Source organism: Parasteatoda tepidariorum, chromosome 3, assembly GCF_043381705.1.
Source record: "Parasteatoda tepidariorum isolate YZ-2023 chromosome 3, CAS_Ptep_4.0, whole genome shotgun sequence".
Taxonomy (NCBI): domain Eukaryota; kingdom Metazoa; phylum Arthropoda; class Arachnida; order Araneae; family Theridiidae; genus Parasteatoda; species Parasteatoda tepidariorum.
Genome location: NC_092206.1, coordinates 41,875,314 through 41,895,609, shown reverse-complemented (window position 1 = coordinate 41,895,609; position 20,296 = coordinate 41,875,314). Strand labels below are relative to the sequence as shown.

Genomic DNA, 20,296 nt, shown 5'->3' with positions numbered 1-20,296 from the left:
ACCCCCTTTTTTTCATATGTCTATAATTTTTCTTTGTTTTATTCTTCATTTTGAACTTATCTAATGAGTGCTGTTTACTTGCAGCTTAAGCGCAATAAATGTTACTTATTGTTTTTCTTAACTTTCTTAGTGTTTTCTTGTATTTATTTATTTTATATATCTATATATATATATATATATATAAACATTTTGTCGCGTTGCAGTGAAACCAAATTTATACTAGTAACAATGTCTCACAGTTTTACGTAAGTGCTAGGTAGTACTGCGATATTTTAAGATCTTTCGAGAAATATTATTATAGTTGTAATTATTATTCTTGGAGTCCCTAGAGCAATATTTGCCTGAATTAATTTTTTAGAGGCATTAGCAAATTTTAGTTTGCAGGTATCCTAAAAATATTAATAATAAATATTTGAATTAACTGTCACATAATTTTGGTTTAGCAAATGAGAGACATTTTAGAAAAGTGCTAATTTGAACTGTTTAATATCCACATTATGCTAAATGTTCGATATAAGATTTTAAATATATTTTATGAATTTGTTTTACAATTAGAGATCTTTTTTCTTTAATTATTTGATAATCTAACTGTTTAAACTAATATTATTTAACAATACTACAATACTTTCCTTACCTGAAGAAGTATGGGTAAAGTCAAATAAGTTATAAAATCCTTTTTTGGAAATGAATTTAAATTAAAGAAAAAAATTCATATTTTACAAAGCTGTTTGTAATGTAAAAAGAAATTTTATAAAAGTCGATTGTACTTCGGATCCAAAAAAAGTGTTAATTTTAAAAAAACTTTTATTGAAGAATAATGATAAAAATTTTCAAAAATTGTCACAAGGCGACATACATAACTTTATTTAACTAAATTTGTTATATTTAATCAATATTTAAAATAAATAATTTCATGAAACAAAAATATAACTTTGTGAGAAAATATTAGAACTTTAAAATAGATGGCAGCACTAATTTTAGTAATTTCTATTACAAAACTCAAACTTTTTTCAAGGTAGACTAGAAATAATATTATTATAGTTTGAATTAAGGATTATTTTACAAAGAATGGACAGCGGTGACTGCATTATAAACCAGTTAATTCTATATATATGAGAACAATAATATTTTTGTTCTCTCTTTCATAAATCAATGTCTTAGTAAACAATTTAGAATGTAAAAATCTGGATCAGTTTTATGAAATTACAATATCTTTAACAACGTTTTAAAGGCTTGATTTAAGTGCAGATACTTATATGATCAGACAGAAATAACATTGTTTCATAAAATAACAAAAGATTAACTTAACTGTAATAATTACATTTGTTGAAAGTGATACTTATAGATGGCGGCACCTCTGAAGAGTTTGTCAAAATCTAAAAAAGAAAAAAAGTGCGAGAGAATTAATTTTTAATTTTTAAATAATTACTTATGAGCAAATTAAAATTATTGGACTGTTGTAAAGAATTTCTTTATGCTGTTTTTTCTTTAACTGCCAAAACTTGAGGAAGAAAAATACATGAATTTAAGTTCTAATAAGCATATTACGTCCTTAAAAACATCAGTTAAGAGATAAGAACTAATTTCTTTTAAATTCTAAGATTGATAAAAAAAAAAGTGAAACGCAAATATAGGTAATTTCAAGACTTACAATATTATGGAGCACAAAATATCGCACATGTTTAAAATTGATATTTGAGCACGATTTAGCATTTATATACTATGTCGGGTTGTTCGAAATCGTTGATTGTGGTTTTTTGCCTAAAGATCTCAACAATTACATAGTCGCTTTCATAAAGATTCGTAATATTAGTTATATCTGATTCGATATCAATTTATTCATCGATATTTAAATATTTATTCGATATTATTATCCGATTAGAAAAAAACATCAATGATGGGAATATTTTGCATGTATAGGGATGATATTTGGTATCTTCTTAGCCAATGCTTTTACGGCCTGTAACAAACTCACTCTCTTTTACAGAAATTTTCCTCTCGGTTTTATTTGGTCGCAATTAATCTGTAAACTTTTTATTCTTTCAAAATTTGTCACCGGAGCTAAAAAGAAAACTGGTAAAATTCATGATTTTTTATTTTTTTTAAAAAAAAAAAATTCTTGCAGCAGGATTTGCAATTTTGCTGGCCAGGTAATCCCAACGAGGATATTTTTCCTAGTCTATTTTAATCGGATAAATATCGAATAAATATTAAACTAACAATGAATAGATTAATATCAAATTGCCACATAACAAATATTTCGGGCATTCACAAAAGTGACAATTTGATTGTTGATATTCATCAATGCAAGTCCTCATTCTCCGAATTTTGATCTTGCAAAAGTAACATATTTATTAAGTAACTCTATTCTACTCTGTCTAGTGCACGTTTAAAAGAGAAATGCTTTTTCTTTTATTTTCTTCTAAACGAAGTAAAGAAATAGCAGAAATGCTTTATTATAAGGATATTTATTTTATAGAAATAAAATAGATCTGTCTACAGTAATATATCAATAGTATTAGTAATTTAATTTGGATATAAGTCAAGGCCTAATATTTTTTTTAAGCTAAATTGGTAAATAACAGATAGAAATATTGCGTTTTTTAATTAAAAATGCTCCCTTCTGAATATACTTAATAAAACACTTTTAACAAATATCAGTCAAATATGCAGCTATATTCACCTCTGAAATTTTTGAATCATTTGAAGCTGCAATTCTGATTGGTTTTACAAATTGATTAGGAGTATATGCATTAATAGTTTGAGAAATTTAAGCAAAGGCAAAATATGCTATGCTAATATCCGTCGCATAGATATTTAAAAATAATAAAAATATAGCAATATGATTTTGAAGTTTTTTCTTCTTTGTTTAAGTACAGAAAGTTAAATTGTTGTAAAAAAATAGCCTGTTCTATATTTTTAAGTCAAAGGGAAAAGTTTTCTTCTCAGAACGCGTTCTCAGTTAATCATATACACTGCGAATATAAGTTATTCAAATACCTTGAGAATTCCTAAATTTATAACACTCATTAATATTTAAGTACAAAAATTTGTTTATAAACTTATCAAATAATTATGAGTAAGGTAACAAACTATAAGGAAATGATTTGAATATTTTAAATGATATTACATTTGCACTGTATCCTTAATGAGTAAAATGATAATAATGAGAAATGAGTAAAATGATAACGTGTGGACTGGGTTGAGGGAGAATAATAAGTACCAAAATTTCCGGAGTTTACGCTGGAGAATAAATGGCAGGCCCAGCTAGTGTTTCTTTTTAAGTTCACCAGAACTAATTTTCTTAGATTTTCATGATATACATCAAGAATTTTTATGTTCTTTCTGATTAATTTCCCAACTATAACCATTCTTTTTAATCTGAACTTATTTTTGATTGCCTCATCTTTCAAGATGTTTATAAACAACATAAATGCAAAATATTTTATTGTGAGGAAGCATTACGTATACAACAATATTAAGGGCTTCTAAACGAGTTTTGGGATAGGGACAGAAATTTCCCCTTGCACCCAATGTTAAAATTCCAGACCATATGGTTCTCAACCTATAAGCAAGATAACACAACCACACATATCACTAATTTATTAATATATAACACTTTTTTAAGGAATTTTCAGAATCTTGCGTAGTAGCCCAGCAAATAAATAAATAAAATAATTAAAAAAAATGCAATTCAGAATGAATGAAAAAATCTTCTTTTCCTACAAAAAGAAAAAATAGATCTCAAAATCACTTTAACTAAACTACTTTCCTTGTACGTTTCTCCGGTCCCGCAGTGGACTGATCGTTAAGACGCGGTTCCCAGCAGATCACCGAAGTTAAGCATCACTGGTTGCGGTCAGTGTGCGGGTGGGTGACCACTTGGATCAGTCTGCGTAGGGACTGAGGGTGTGCGGTATTGGTCCTCGTTAAACTGTTCAACCGTAAAGTTTTCGACTTCGCGTGCAGGTCGTTGGGCTACCGAAGAAGGGATGCCATCCCCTCTGCAGAAGATCAAAATTGTGATGGCTTGTCTTCGGATCATCCTCAGGGGTGTTTCCCAGACCGTCGCCAATAGCCTCTAGCAGCTCTAGTGCGACGTAAATTAACTACAACTACAACAACATTGTAAGTTTCTCCTTTAAAGATGCTTAACAAAAATATCCAACAGTTCGAATCCCGAAATCACCGAAGGAGGTCAGCGCTTTTAGTACAAAAGGATACAAATAATAAAATAAAGCATAATATATTCTATATTTCAAGAAAGCATAATATATTCTGATTCGATGCTCCCTAGCATGGTTACCGGTATTTGTTAGTTCGTAGTTCGTATTTGTTAAACTCTTCAGTGATGTTGTGGTATGAACCTATGATATTCTTTGCCTCAGTTAAGGTCATGAGTACTTTGTCTACTCTACTTCCTTTTTCTTCTTTTTTGTCGTCTCGCAGTGGTTGTTGTTGCAATAAATTTACGTCGCACTAGAGCTGCACAAAGGGCTATAGTCCATTGTGATGATCAAGTGCGACATAAATGAACAACAATCTTCTTTTTTGTCGAGGCCAATGGAGAAATTCGCAATATTCTGTTTGGATCTTCAGTAATATTTTATTAAGTGTTATTTTATTTTTATTCAATACACATAAATTTCAGTTTAATGTGCAAGAAAGAAACCTATTGATTACCTTTTATCCATATCTGAAATAGATAACTCAAATTAAGCAATGATATATCAACATGGAAAACCCAGTAAGTCGGTGTTATGGGTTAAATGCACGCCTACCGCGAATTCAGTCGAGTTTAGACTCCTGGTGATAAAAACCTGGGTGCCTGATTGGACGGCAGATTCTCCGAACGGATCTTAATGGTTCTTATTGGCTGATTACTACCGTCATATACTCTTGATCCTAATAGTGATAGCTTAGTGCACGTATGCATCAGTATTGTCTTTGGACTGTCGATAAGGATGAAACCCAAACAGTTACCAATAGCTCATTAGTTTAGCTTTTGTGCTCTGTTAATTATCAAACTGACACAAAAATAAGACAATAGCTCTTTGTACAACAATAATGAGACGTGGGGATCTTCCTGGCCGAATGTTATTGCTATCCAAACGATGTGTGTAGCGCGGAAGCTGCTTCTTCAAGTCCCGCTGTTACCATTCTTCGTGCTGCCCTTCTCCATATTGTGCTATCTGTCCCTTTACTTGACAAAGGCTTATAGGTTTTAATTGAGCACACATCTGAAAATGCATGTTGTACCAATAAATAAGTAAATACTGTGACATAAATAAAGAACCTACCTCCAAAAAAGGAAACGAAAGTTAATGTTGTTGTTGTAGTTCAGTTACGCCGCAGTAGAGCCGCACAATGGGCTATTGGCGACGATCTGGGAAACATCCCTGAGGATGATCCGAAGACATGCCATCCCAATTTTGATCCTCTGCAGAGGAGATGGCACCTCAGCTTCGGTAGGCCAACGACCTGCACGCAAAGTTGAGCACTTAACGGTAGAACAGTTTAACTAGGACCAATACCGCAGACCCTCGGTCCCTAAGCAGACTGATCGAAGTGGTCACCCACCCGCACACTGACCGCAACTAGTGATGCTTGACTTCGGTGATCTGCTGGAACCGTGTCTAAAGGATCAATCCACTGTGGGACAAAACAAAAGTTAAATATAAAAAAGTTATACCCATTATCAGTGACCCCGTATAGCGGAAGATGTAACGGGGATCGATTATTGCTGTAATTTTAAGTAGATCTTAGATTCTAATTTTGTTTTGCTGTTGTGACTCTTGAGGTTTAATTTTAGGAGATACTATAAATTCCAGATGTTATGAATCTAAAAGCCTGTAGTTTGAGCTGAGCTTCAATTATGCTCTTGAACTGAAATAAGAAATTTGGTGGAAAACTCATTTCTTATAGGTTGAGTTTTCCCCTTTTCATCAGTTGTAAGAGGAAAAAAAATTGCACTAAATGAAGTTATAAATAGTTATGTTTTTCCAACTTAATTAAACTTTATGAAACTCCCTGGCCGAACGTTATCGGTATCCAAACTCCATGCAAAGCTTGGAGGTTATAGGTTCGTATCCCACCGTAACACTGGATGTATTCTTCGTGGCGTCCTTCCCTGAATTGTTCTGTATGTCCTAATTGACAAGGGCTTATAAGCTGAAATTGAGCTGAAAATGTAAGTAATGAAAATGTAAGTAATTTCACCGCTGAAAATGTAATTTCAATAAAGCAATTAAACTTTAGCATATTATTTGCTTAAAGATTACTGTGGCTTTTTAATAACTTCGAAAAATACTCATTTTCTTCTCTTTCGCTGTTCAGAATTTGATTCCAGTGTATTTTCAACTGTTATTATGAAAGTTTGATTCCGATAAATTAAGGTTCCAAAATGCAGCGAAGAAGGCCATTGATTCGTGTCTTTTAGTTAAAGATAAAGTTTGCCAATTATTAGTTAATATCATTTTTATTTTATTGCTATTTTATAACCGTCGTTGAACAGCCGACCCAATTTTTTGGGTTTACGACTACTAATGTTCAACTCCGTAGTCTTGTAATTTTGAACCAATCCAGAAGACTGGGACACTCCTGGATCAATACCCCCAGAGGTTTGATTTGTTATGGGAACATGGACGACTTTGTGACTCGACAGATTTAATGTGTAGCAGTCACCATTTACTACATGGGGAATCTTCGGCCGGCGGGGATCGAACCCACGACCTAAATGGACATACGACCAGTGTCCTACCAACCAGGCTTCATTGTAGACTCAATCTGCTATGATATTTTGTGAGTTAAGAGTCATGCAACCTTTTGAAAAGTGTTTCTTTTTTCAAAAATCTATTAAAGCTTTGTTGTTCTTTTCTATTCTATTTAAGAGCTTCTGCGCTCTTCGCCTTGTAGCAAGAGCCTTCTAATAACACTCGTCCAGCAGTGGACTGATCGTAATGCATAGTTCCCAGTAGAACACCGAAATCGAGCATCACTGGCTGCGGTCAGTGTACAGGCGGGTGACCACTTGGATTAGTCAGCGTAGGGACCGATGTTGTGCCGCAATGGTCCTTGTCAACCGTAAAGTGCTCGATGGTCAACCGTAAAGTGCTCCTTGTCAATGGTCTACCGTAAAGTGCTCCACTTCGCGTGAAGGTTGTCGGACTACCGAAGCGGGGGTGTCATTCCCTCTGCAGAGGATCAAAATTGTGATAGCATGTCTTCTGATCATCCTCAGGGATGTTTCCCAGACCGCTGCTAATAGCCCATTGTGCAGCCCTAGTGCGACGTAAATGAGCTACAACTACAACAACAACTACAAGCCCATTGTGCAGCTCTAGTGCGACGTAAATAAAGTACCTACCAACCATCTAATAACACTCTAACAATTCTTCAAGGACTTTGGAACATCAACCTGTAACCTTCTCTGGTCTCAGTTCCAGTCTAGAAGTTAAGTCAGTTAGACACCCAATCTACGCATGCTGTTTGCAAAAATGGTTTTGATTGACAAAAATAAGAAGATGGAATCTTTCCAACAAAAAAAAAATCAAACTTGTTCCACAATTGACTATCTTGCGAGAATATACGATAAATGAGAATAAAACTATTTATAAATTTTAAGAAATTGAATATTTTTCTACTCGTTTCGATACATTTGTGGCCATGCAGCGTTACAATAATTTAAGTGAGTGCATTAAAATGTGCGATAGAATATTAAGAACCAATCCGTATCCAAGAAGTGACTTGATGAAACCAGAAGTTAGTCAAGTACAAAATATACAAATATTGGAAAATTCAAGTAAGATAAGACTTGTTTAATTCATTCTTGTTTTCATAATTAACTATTATTTGAAAATACTTGCATAATAAAAGTATTGATTTCAAATTAAAATGTTATATTTTAAATTTTTTTCTTTATTTTCCTTTTTATTGTAGTGTAAGAAAACTGCCTATTTGTTGTTATTTAAATGCAGATTGCATCCAATTAACTTGAATAAAAACTAAGATTTTTAACTTATTATTTCTTTTACTAGTTATTATATTTTAACCTTATTTTATCCTAATTTATATGTTTCGAAAAATATTGAGTATTTTACTAAATTAGTAATAAGAATTAAAACAGTATAAAGTAAATCTAAAATTCCAGATTTCTTCTTTACGTGATGCTTAATTAAATGCTGTAGATTCTACATTTACTGGAACTCTAAGTAAAAAATAAAAAGAAAGTTATGAAATTTTGGAAAGTTTTCCAGCTCTGAAATAATTTATTCAAAGCTTGTGGAATGTTTACGTGGTAATAATTTGTATAAGCATATAGTTATCAACCATTTCAAGTATATATCATCTAATTTAGCCTTTTGCAATTTTGCCTTTTGTCACCAATGACTTTAATGTAAGTGAAAAAGAACAAAATGAGAAAAGATAAAACTAAAACATTTCATTATCTAGATAACTATGATATTGTTTACTTGTTTCTTTTTAAGTTTAGACATTAATAGACATTTAGTTAGTATGAATTATTAGTAAATTTTTTGATTATAAATATTTACATTAGTTGGACACCTATTTTGACAAATCAGGTCATAATGTTTTACATTCTATAAAGTAGAACCATAGTGTAGACAAACGAATTATTCTATCCTATATATTTTTCTGTGTTGAATTAAATTCCCAAAAATGAAAACAATAGAACTATTTGTTCGGAATTTAAAATATTGGTTATGATTTTTTTCATGTATAAAATGATCAATATTCGAATTTATACGCTTTAGGGGAAAACAGTAATTTCAATGCTTGAAACAGTAATTTTAATGCAGCTATCAAACTCTTTCAATTTTACAACAATACAAATTAACTGCAGTTTTTCCTCAGATTCATCAGTAAGTATACTTCTGAAACGATTACTGCATAATTACTTCAAATTTACTGCAGAACAACCACGGATTTAAAGATTCAGTTTTTTCTAAATTTATGCTTTTAAAGTTACTTCTCTTAAACTACAGTAACTTCGTAGACAATAGCTAAAGTTTTTTTCGGAATAAATTACTGATAATCATATTAACTGCAAAATAACTGAAGTGATTTTACAGTTGAGATTGCACTTCAGAAAATATGCAGTTAACTTTAGAAATACTACAAAATCAACATTGAGGCTGCAAAATCAACATTGGAAGTTTGTGAAAAATTGCAGTTTATTTTTATCTGAGATGCTATAGTATTTAGTGACTTTCTTGGTAGAGGGCGAAATTACCACCCAATCTGATTGTTAATTTTAGGTACAAATTTGCTATTTCTCAAAACAGTGAACGCATTCCACCCCTCCAGGACAATAATAGTGCAGAATTTTCTACCAGAAGCTGAAGTGCACGTCCGAAGTTTCATTGCCATGTTTGGAATCGTCGAGATTTGTGAAGTTATCGGAGATGATGCATTATCAGCTTTGGCAGTGGTGCAATATAAATCAAAAACCTCAGCAGCTGATTCTTTACTTGCGATGCCGAATTGTCAGGTGAGTATTCTTTTCATTCTATTTTTATTTTATCGGGCATAACAATTATTGTATTCTTGAAAACAAAAACATAATGCAATAATGCTGTTAATAGTATATAAAAAAGCTTAGACAAACCAGAAGTTATCAGATGGTAGATTATAACTATTTCATATCAAGATATTAATTTTGATTGTTATAACATAAAAAGTCTTTCTTAAAGTTGTAAAATAAATTTTACAATATTATAGTAACTATATAGTTTAGTTTGAAAAATTAAAAGGCTCAATACTCAGGTCTTAATTGATTTTCATGATATATTAGTTTCACTGTTAGATCTCTTCTATCGTCATAGAACATGACTATTTTTTCCAGTCTTTCCTCTTTGTTGTTGTAGTTAATTTACGTCGCACTAGTGCTGCACAATGGGCTATTGGCGACGGCCTGAGAAACATTCCTGAGGATGATCCAAAGACATGCCATCGCAATTTCGATACTCTGCAGAGGCGATGGCACCACCCGTTTCGGAAGCCCGAAGACCTGCATGCGAAGTCGAGCAGTTTAAGGTAGAACAGTTTAACGAGGACCAATACCGCACACCCTCGGTCCTTACGCAGAGTAATCCAAGTGGTCACCCACCTGCACACTGACAGCAGCCAGTGATGCTTGACTTCGGTGATCTGCTGGGAACCATGTCTTAACGATCAGTCCACTGCGGAACCTTTCCTCTTTTAATGCATTTGAATTCGGCATTGACAGATCTTCAGAGAATTTAAAAATTTTAATTTCAGATAACTGGAGCTGTGACGCATAGTGTAGCCGAAATCAGAACAATTGCCGCCACTTGCAAACAAATTTCTTAGCGTCGAAAGCAAATAATTAAGTTTAAAAAAAACGAAAGATAATGTTAACAACAAAAAAAAATAAAGAAATGGAAATAAATACTTGTTATTCTTCAGTTGAAACAACTTCTACAAATAATGCCCTCTACTGTTAAGAACACAAAACATGGTCGAGAATAAATCATTATATGAATAGAATCCTTGAATTGTTTGGTTAAAACCTGCAAACTACTTATAGAGGTCAGATTAGCTTCGAACCACTATTTTGGATGTTGTGACAATAATACGGGGTACATTTTCAGCCGACGTAATTAGTGATAAAATTGAGCCGTGGATTTCTTATAATTGATTTCATCATGTGATATGTAGTAGTATGATCAAATGGTTCAACTTAATGTAATAAAAGAATTTTACTATGCAATGAACATCAAAATTTTTAAGTCTTTGCATGATACTTATTTCAAATCTAAAAAAACGCTTTTAAAGTTACCTTATACTAAATGTCATGTTTTTTTTTCTCGTTTTTACAGTAACTCAAAAAAACATGGTATACTTATGCAATTAACTTTTTATATGAAAAAATACTAACCAATATAGTATTTTGTAGTATTTTTATCACCTAGATTCGTGGCAACAACTTGGTTGTAAACTTATTGTGGAATGGCCCATATGAACATATTAGTTCCATAACCTCCAGTGTTATTCATTCACCTCCTGAATGCGCAGAAAAACGAGTTGTCTGTGTTGGACATTTACCTAGATCCATCACAAAAGAGGCCATCCTCAGGAAATGCGAAAACTACGGTGTTGTAGAAAATGTCAGGGTTCAACCTCAAGAACAAGGAGCATTTGTATTCGTTGTATTTCAGTCTGCACTGTCTGCAGCTGTGGCTACTTACTGTTTACGCAATAGTTCGCTGACCAGTGCAGCCTTGATGCTTGGCTACGGGTAAGTTTACGTTATTTAATGCATTCATTATTAATGCAACACGTTATTAATGCAACACGTGAAACATAAGCGATTTTAAGATATGGAAATATCTCAAAGATACAGAAATGCCTCAAATAGAGCAGAAAGTTATAAACTTTATTTCGGACACTTTTTTGTTTTTTTGCCTAATTACCATTTTTGATGCTAGCCTATCTAAATTTTTTTAAAACAATTGACGAGCAAGAATTATACAATTTTTAGAAGAATAGCATTGAATACCATCTACTACTCTTACCTAGTAGAAAGGGTATCTTAGGTAAGAGATATTTTATATTTGATTAATTAAGCGGAAGGACGTAGCAAATAAAATTGAGGTTAAGGAAGTATCGTTCTGCTACCTGCAACGTTCGCGTTACACAGTTTCCAATTTTAAAAGTATCAATTTTAATTCAAGTGTGTTTTTCGATTATCCAGGCTAGTTCTGGTCCAGAAGAATGAGTGTAACTATGAGAGTGTTTGTATCTATGAACGGTTTTCAAAGTTTTCTAAATTATATCTAAAGGGAATAATCCGAAATAAATGGAAGTAAAAGATATAATTTATGGTATAACAATTCATTAGCTTCAAAAAGTACAAAGATGTTGATAAAGTAGATATATTTTGAGTGAAAAAATAAATACCCATTCTCTTGATTCTCTTGACGTGAATGAAGAAAGAGTGATATGAAATAGAAAACGTAATGTTGCTAAATGAAAGAATGTAAAATAAAGGAGAAAAAGCAGAACTCTAAAAACGTGTTAATCGATATTTTAATTGAAAACGAAAAGTAAAGTTGGAAAAACGAAACTAGAAATCCCGCAGCGGCCGAAAGAGGCCGAAGAGGAATCGAGCAAAATGTTTTTTCACGCGCTGTATGGAGAATGGAGAGGTGACGAAACATTCATGACGCTAACAAGGGAAGGATTTTCACAGTTTTTCTAGTTTTTCTTTTCACCTTAGTTTTTGATTTTTGTTTGGTAACTTTTGCGTTTTTTTTTAAATCTCTTGTTTTTCTCATTCACATCTAGCGAGTCTTGAGAATGGGCACCCAATTTTTAGCCCTCAAAATATGGCCCATTTTATAACCATATTTTTATTTTTTTAAGCTTTATATCATAAAACATCTCCTGTTAAGTGTTTATTTGACTTAAATATCAGCCTGAATTTCTTGATCTGAGCGAATTATTGCGAAAAGCAGACATTGACATTTTGGGAGATTTTCACTTTAAATTCATTTCTTGATTTTCTTTTCTTGTTAAAATATAATGTTTAAGGAATACAAATTATAAACAAAGTATATGGAAGATTTTCTTTTACTAGCTCTCATAACATATTTGAAAACCAGTTGTTAGCATTTTAATCTGTAGAAATTTCATTAAAAGCAATTTCCCGTGAAGAAATTTGAGCTGCTTAGAAACTTGTGAATTGGTTTATCCTTTTAGCACAAAAAATGAAAAAAAGAAAACTTTTAGTTTTATGAAAAGTTTACTTGAAAATGTAATGACAACGTTATTTACCAGAATCCAAGGCTAAGCGTTTTATCTGGAGTCTGGATTCCGTGCTAACACAAGTGTAGCTGACGCTGAGTAGCAAGAATTGTCATTTCAAGACTGTGGAATCGAGTCTAAGAAACAGACTATGCTAGACGTCGGCCAGTACAATGTCGTAAATGTGCCGTGCTGTCGCAGCAAATAATGACACACCTCTTGTTAACAGGTCGTCAAGACGGAACATCCAATGCGACGCTGATTAAAAGATAATTTTAGAAATAAAAAGAAAAATATCAAACCAAACGATCCAAAATAGACTTTCTGAGAGTACTTTGTATACCTGTTGGCTAATAGAGTGTATTCCGTTGGCTAAAAAACACCGTGCTGACCAAAGAATGAGCTACTGATCATGGAGATTTCATGCAAAGTAATTGGAGTGAAATGCTGTTTACGGAAGAGTTTTGATTCAGTTCAGAAAGTGAGACCTGACGTTTTTTTGTAAAATGGGAAAAAGGCACTCGAAAAAAAAACTATTTGTTTAGAAGCGATTACATTAAATGAGATGGCTTGGTAGCATCAGCAACTCTTGGTAATTTTTTGAAGTTGAAAAAATACTGTGTATGGTGGGATAAGCATGCTCATCTGATCTTAAGTAGATCTATTGAGTTTGGGACGCAGTCGTGCAACGCGCATATGTCAGACCAAGTCCTTATGTTACTGTCCATGACTTGGAAACTGCACTTCGTCAAGAGTGGCACATTATTTCCCAAGTCTCATCGATAAAATAAGCGTCCAAGTCTACGATTGGCAAAGAAAGATAATGCATCTAAGTCGTCTATACTCTTAGTAAATAAAATAGATGCCTCAAGGTCACATGGTTTCCACACTCTCCACACTTGACAAACCTCCGATACCACAGTTTCGGCAAATCTCTCATCATAATTTTCCCCCATGTTAGCATGTTTCCACACTCTCCACACTTAACAAACCTCCGATACCACAGTTTCGGTAAATCTCTCATCATAATTTTCCCCCATGTTAGCATGTTTCCACACTCTCCACACTTAACAAACCTCCGATACCACAGTTTCGGCAAATCTCTCATCATAATTTTCCCCCATGTTAGCATGTTTCTAAGAAGTTGCAATATGCAATGCAGGGAAAAATAATTTTTCGAGACCATTGTAATGAAGAGAGAAAAACGTGTAGAATATGAGGAAATTGCTCAATCTGGAAACGACTTTTCTATTTACAAAGAGCATAAACACAATTTTTTTTAAAGGTTTAGACAGTTTTTAGCACAAAGTTTTTAGCAATAAATACACAATGTGCATATTTTTTACTTAGACATTTTTCATCAAAAAAGGAAATCTGTGTTTGAAGCAACTTAACCAGATTCCCAGGTTTCGCAATTACTAAATTGATCATCTGCCAGCCTGAATATTGCACCAAGAAAATGGTTTGAAATTTAAACTTTTCAACTATACAAATTTACTGATTGCTAAGATTAAAATATTAACGTGTAATTAACTTGATATAATTAAAATTATATATTTTTTTTAATTCTCTTTAGAGAAAATGGTAGTCCAGTTCTCCTAGGTCCGGCAAAAGTGAAGCCTTTAGATCAGTATCCTGTACCACTCTCAGCATTTGATGTGAGGTGTGTATGCACAAGGTTTTTAGATTATTCTCGAATGAAAGGATTGCTTATAAATTTGCAGAGAAAACTTCCTGTACACCATTTCTACCGACCTGGTTCACCTGATTATTGTTTAAGAATACCAACAACTCAGATAAAAGGAGTTTCCTTGTTTCTTGAGATTCTTCTGTTTGATGGCAACTTTGTGAGGAATGGCGAAGATATTACTGAAATGGCCTACCAGCTTTGTACTCATAAGTACTTATTTAGGTGAGTACTATCCATAATTGAATTAACGATGTTATTGTCATTGTAGGAAGCACATTCATTGAGAGTTTGTGTTTTTAAATTTATTTCGTGTTTTTTCGTGTGATTTATTAAATTTTTGCATTATTAATCTCAAACCGAATCCAATTTTTTTAAAGAAAATAATACATTTATGATTATAAGGTAAACACAAACACAGAAGCCTACATGGAAACTTTTATTCCTACCCTGTTTCCTAAATATATATNTCAGTCCGAAGAGAAGCAAAAGAAGGCCTTATTTGTTATTTTGTATTACTAACAATTAGAATAATTACCCCGATTCATAAAAATAGCAAAATGAAACTTTTTTAAATATTTATTTAGTTTATAAAAAACATACAGTTCGAATTGGAGATTTTATCTTTTAGGGGTGCACAACCTTTTTTAGTTAAGGCACAGCTGGTTGACTAACGAACAGGCATATTTAATCATGTTGGCGCTTAATATGATAATTTTTTTATATAAATATAATTTTTATGACATTTTTATAGTAAATGCATATAAATGCAAGGAAATGCATATATATTTTAACTGAAGAAAATTTATAGGCTTTCAGCAGAAAATTATAAAAATTAACTTGGATTTACAATTAAATTGGTAAAAAAGTGATTATTTAAGTGTTTAATTTTGAACTTGCGTGTGGTAACATCGTAGTAAATAAACCGGATTTTCAAAAACATGAGGAAATGCGTCGCCATAACTGCCTTAAAAAATATTAAAAAAAAAAACATTTAGATTTCCAATGAAATTGGCACAAATGAAGAAACGACGCATATCAAATAGTGATCAAATAAATGATCAATTTATAACTCACAAGTCTTAATGTTATATTAAATGTATCTGGATTTTGAAACCCACATGGAAATTGGTACTTATATATGCAAAAAAAGAAAAAATCGAAATGTAACTCAGAGATTCTATAAAATTAACAAAAATAAAACTTGTCAAAAACTAATTACTCAAAATCCAAAATTCGAGCATAGTTTTAAAATATTGTTTGTTTTTTAAACTGTGTTTGAATCCCATAGCAACAACATTTGTAAAAACTATAGAGAAACATTGATTTACCATAGAATTTGAGCATATTGAGCGCATCAAAAAGTAAAGACTCTTTAAAAAAAAATTCCAGGTGCTTCCTCATGCAACAGGTTGTGCACCCCTAGCAAACTTGTTATTTAGGATCAGTGACAATTAGGGTATTTACTCTTAATTACCATGATAAATTCGAAATTTATAAATTAATCTTTATTTAGTTTTTCCTTTTGACACAGGGTCAAAATTTGAGATGTCTATCTTTTAGGCTACCATTTCGTCTTCATTATGTAACAAAACTGATGCATATGATAGTAAAAAAAAAGATATTTCTTTTCTGCGTTGGAAACTTAGAAAAGAAATATCAAACGAGTGAGTAGGCATAAGCAAGTTTAAATTTAAGCCAGGGCTCGAAAAAACTCCGAAATTTTACCCGTCCCCGAGGACGGCTTGTCCAACAATGTACCCGTCCTCCTTTGAAACTAACCCGTAGTTTCCAAATAAATAAAAATATAATTTTCTCTTATTTATTACAATCATTTATATAAATTGCACAATGAATTAGTAGTTACTAGGATTACATTATACAGTAAAAGAAATACTAGGTTACTAATAGTAAAATTTAGTATTTCTTTTATGAAATAATTTTAATGACAAAGGTCAAGTTATCTGGAATGCCAATTTATCCGAGAGTACTGCGTTTTCTAAATGAATCAAATATGACGTTTGCCAGTTCCACAATCAAGCCAATGATTAACACGTTCACTGCCTGCCGAGAACAGGTGATTATGCTGTGTCTTTCATTGAAAAGTGGTAATCAATAAAAATAAAATTAAAGTTAACTTTTATTTCCTAAACAACTACTTTAGTTTTTAAAATTCACAATGACTTTATTTCAATAAACAATGTGTTATTTTGGTGAGAAAATATCGTATTTTCCGAAAAATAGTTGGACGTTAATATACGCCTTGCTACCACTTGATCTGTTTTTTTAGACACAAACTACTAGAAGGAATTTCGTCACGCCCTGGCGCGGGATCGGCAGCGAAAGTGTTAACAGAGGTTTCTGCACAGAAATCTGAAAGGGGTTTTCCGTTTAGGTAGATGTTCATAATTGCGTTTAACGCTTTTTGTTTAAGACCAGTACGTAATGTGTTATGTTGTAAGTTCATTGCTGAAAAACCTCTTTCAACAGCTGCAATACTCCCAGACAGAAAAAACCTCAATTCCACCATGATCAGTATGTTGCTGTATTTCTTGATTAGAAGGTCATTTTAGAAGTGAGGCGCTAAACTCTTGTAAGATAACAAAAATTTAAAATGCATCACGAACATTAACGGGAAAATGGCCGTCCGCGCGGACGTTGGATTCGAGAAATTTGTTGTCCGCGGGGAATTTTTGACCGCCGAGGACGGGCGGACGGGTGACTTTTCGAACTCTGATTTAAGCTTCGTTTAGATTTCTCTCGTGCGGGCTGCGCATAGCTGAAACAAACTGAGCCATATGTTTGGCTGAATGATAAGTAAAAAGCATGGACTACAATACTTAATTACTGCGATACACTCTAACGTCATCACGACGCTTATATTAAAAGTTCTTCGGGCTCTTGAACCCTCTAGCAAAACCGAAAAAAAGTGTTTTGCTGATACAGCAAATCAGAATAGTAAACACTCTACAACTCAACTTAAGTGTCTCTATACTATTTCAATTTACTTCGGTATGATTATGTCATGAACAATGATTATATTTGTAGTATGTAGGAATGGAATACTTCTTTAATGTGACTAGTTTTAAAGTTAAAAATTATTGAATAAATATAGAATTGCTTTAATTTATTTCAGTGTTCCAAAATTTTTTCATACTGTTTACTTTTATAAGAACATAAAATTTTCTCTTCAGTTTCAAATCTTTGTTGTGTCTCGGATTACTGAAATTTAGAAACGTGTGTATTGAAAAAAATTATAGTTATAGGTTAAGAGTTTAAGAATTGCCTTAGAAAAATTTGAATTGTTAATCTTGAGTACAATGTAAAGTATTTCAACTACCAAATGCTGCTTTAATTTTTTAATGAATATACTATTTTTTCTCTTTTCTTGAGTTATCATACATTTTACTAACTTGATGAAATGAGAATAGCTGTTGTGTTTCTGTACTCTAAAGTTTAGAATTGGATATTTAAAAATCTGTGAACGGTTTACAATTTCCAATTATTTCTTAAATGTATACATTTAGAATTTCGGAAGTCCGGTCAGAGAAACCAAATGAATATTTAAAATTTCGCTCAGAAGAAAGTTTTACGAGTTTACTTGAAAATATAGAAAATATGGGAAAAAAAAGTTTATTTATATCCTTCGTCTTCAAAAAACAGAGTCGTCTTCGTCTTCAACACAGCTAGACCGAAGTAACGCATCTAATTTGTGCGCGAAGTGAGCTCGGATCAGTCCGAAGAGAAGAAAAAGCAGGAGCTTTCTAGTTAACATAAATTTTAACTATTATTTCCATTGTATATTATCGCATTAACTCGGCAGAATATAACCAAATTACTCATGTTCTTAATTGTTATTAAACTCGATGTAAAGATACATAGTGTACTCGAAGTATTTTTAAACAAAGCAAACTTAGTTGTTAAAGTTATATGAAGTAAATTTCATAAAAATGGCAATTTTTTTCCTTTAAAACATATCAAGTCTATTTCACTTGGCTCACTCACATCAAATCAAAAACAATCGCTTTATGATTCTTTGGGGATATCCTGTATTTTGCATGATATTGTTTACGTCACACTTATTTAGTAATAACCTTAGACTTCGTTCTATTGAGTATATAATAAGATTTTTGACCAATACAACACAGCCATATCCAACTGATTAACTGTTCCACTAACCAAACAAAATCATTTATTAAAATAGGGAGAGAAAATTATGTCCTATTGTAGCACTGGTAGACACAAAGTTGTCAACTCTTAAGAAATAATTTAATATTCAGAAATAGTTTTTACTTCAAATTTCTAGTTTTTCTCAGTATTCCTCATTTTTAAACTCCATTTAAAATATTTTAACACTCAATTTCAATATTTTTAAATATTCTACTTGAGTCTAAAAAACTGTATTTTTCTGTTTAACAGATTTTCAGTAGACTTTGGACTTCATAAGCCAGTAATGAGTCACGATGACAGAAACTTCCGTGCGACAACACAATATGTCAAATGGAACTCTCTATTTGTTCTAGATCTTCAAATCTGCTACCCTTGGGGCCACTCAGACCCCATGATAGAACCTAGAATACAAGGAATGAACCACATATACAGTGACATTGATTCTAAAGCATTTGAAGAGGGAAGATCTTCATGGTTTGGGACCGTACTTCGGCATTCTGTTGGGAGTTTAACAACTGGTGATGCTTACCCGCTATTACATAGGAATAAGGTAAATTACCTTATTAATAGTGATCTGCCTTTCATAAGAATAGTTGGTTCTTACGAAGATATCAATAACTACCAGATTCCCATTCATGCTTATTCTGATTTACAACCGAGCTTTAAAACCAATCAACAGAATAGCTGAACAATAAGTTGTTATAGATGAAAGTGAAATGTTTTCGCTGCTAAGAATAGTTTGTTGTTTTTTTTAAGTTTTTTTGCAAAGTTTAAAATTGTATTTTTATAAAATGAATTATTTTTGAATTGAATTGTTGTTTACTCTTTTATTATTTATTGATTATTGACTTTTATTGTTAATTATTAATTTTTATTACTATTATTTATTAATTTTTGACTTTTGTGATAATATTTTTTAATCTAGGAGTCATAAGTGCCAAAGTTTTATAATAAGTCATAAGTTTTAAATTTTATGATAATCTGGTAGCAAAACTTTTTTTAGCAGATACATTTAGAAAAACCAAAAAGTTTGAAATTCACGAGTTAAAAATTAAAGTTAAATTTAAGAGTTAAAATTTTCCATCAAGCAAACATAAACTTACGAACTGTTGTGGTTGAGTGTTATAAAAATATTAATAGTTGAGTAAAAGGAAATTTAAAGAGTGCTAAGGGTTGAATTTTAAAAGATCACAGATACCTACGCATTTGACTCATGACGTCAGCTCTAGCTCATCGTTTATGAACCAAAAGGGCGTTTTAAAATTGAGCTAAGTTTCTCCCCATAAATAGAATTTTAATTAATTTGAAGTCAAATACATCTCCACATCACACATCGAATTTTATGAAATATAATTCCTTCTCGTCCTCATCTTTTAGTCAGATTTATTATTTATGTTTTTTATTGTAACCGTGATATATTTTTGTTTTATAAACCTGGCAATTTCGATGCATAATTAGTTTATGTTCTACGTAGCTTCATGCCGGTATTTGTGTTAAGTAAGAAATATATAGTGAAAGAATTGAAATCCCCGTAAAAGCATCTTTGTGTAAAAGAGCAACACCTCCTAGAAGAACGAAGGCCTCAGCACCGATCAATTTAGTAGTTCTTAGTGACGAACATAAACTGCGCAGTCGACGGAAAAGAAGAAA

General features: G+C 32.1%; 1 protein-coding gene across 1 annotated transcript; it reads left to right on the top strand.

Annotated features, from left to right (window-relative positions):
• The first annotated feature begins 7,431 nt into the window (after window positions 1–7,431).
• On the top strand, window positions 7,432–19,458 carry LOC107452871 (uncharacterized). Its single transcript, XM_016069491.3, has 5 exons — window positions 7,432–7,801; window positions 9,279–9,511; window positions 10,956–11,281; window positions 14,366–14,701; window positions 18,896–19,458. Exons 1-5 carry the CDS (start codon window positions 7,666–7,668, stop codon window positions 19,332–19,334), a joined length of 1,470 nt encoding a protein of 489 aa, XP_015924977.1. The 5' UTR covers window positions 7,432–7,665; the 3' UTR covers window positions 19,335–19,458.
• The last annotated feature ends 838 nt before the right edge of the window (window positions 19,459–20,296 follow it).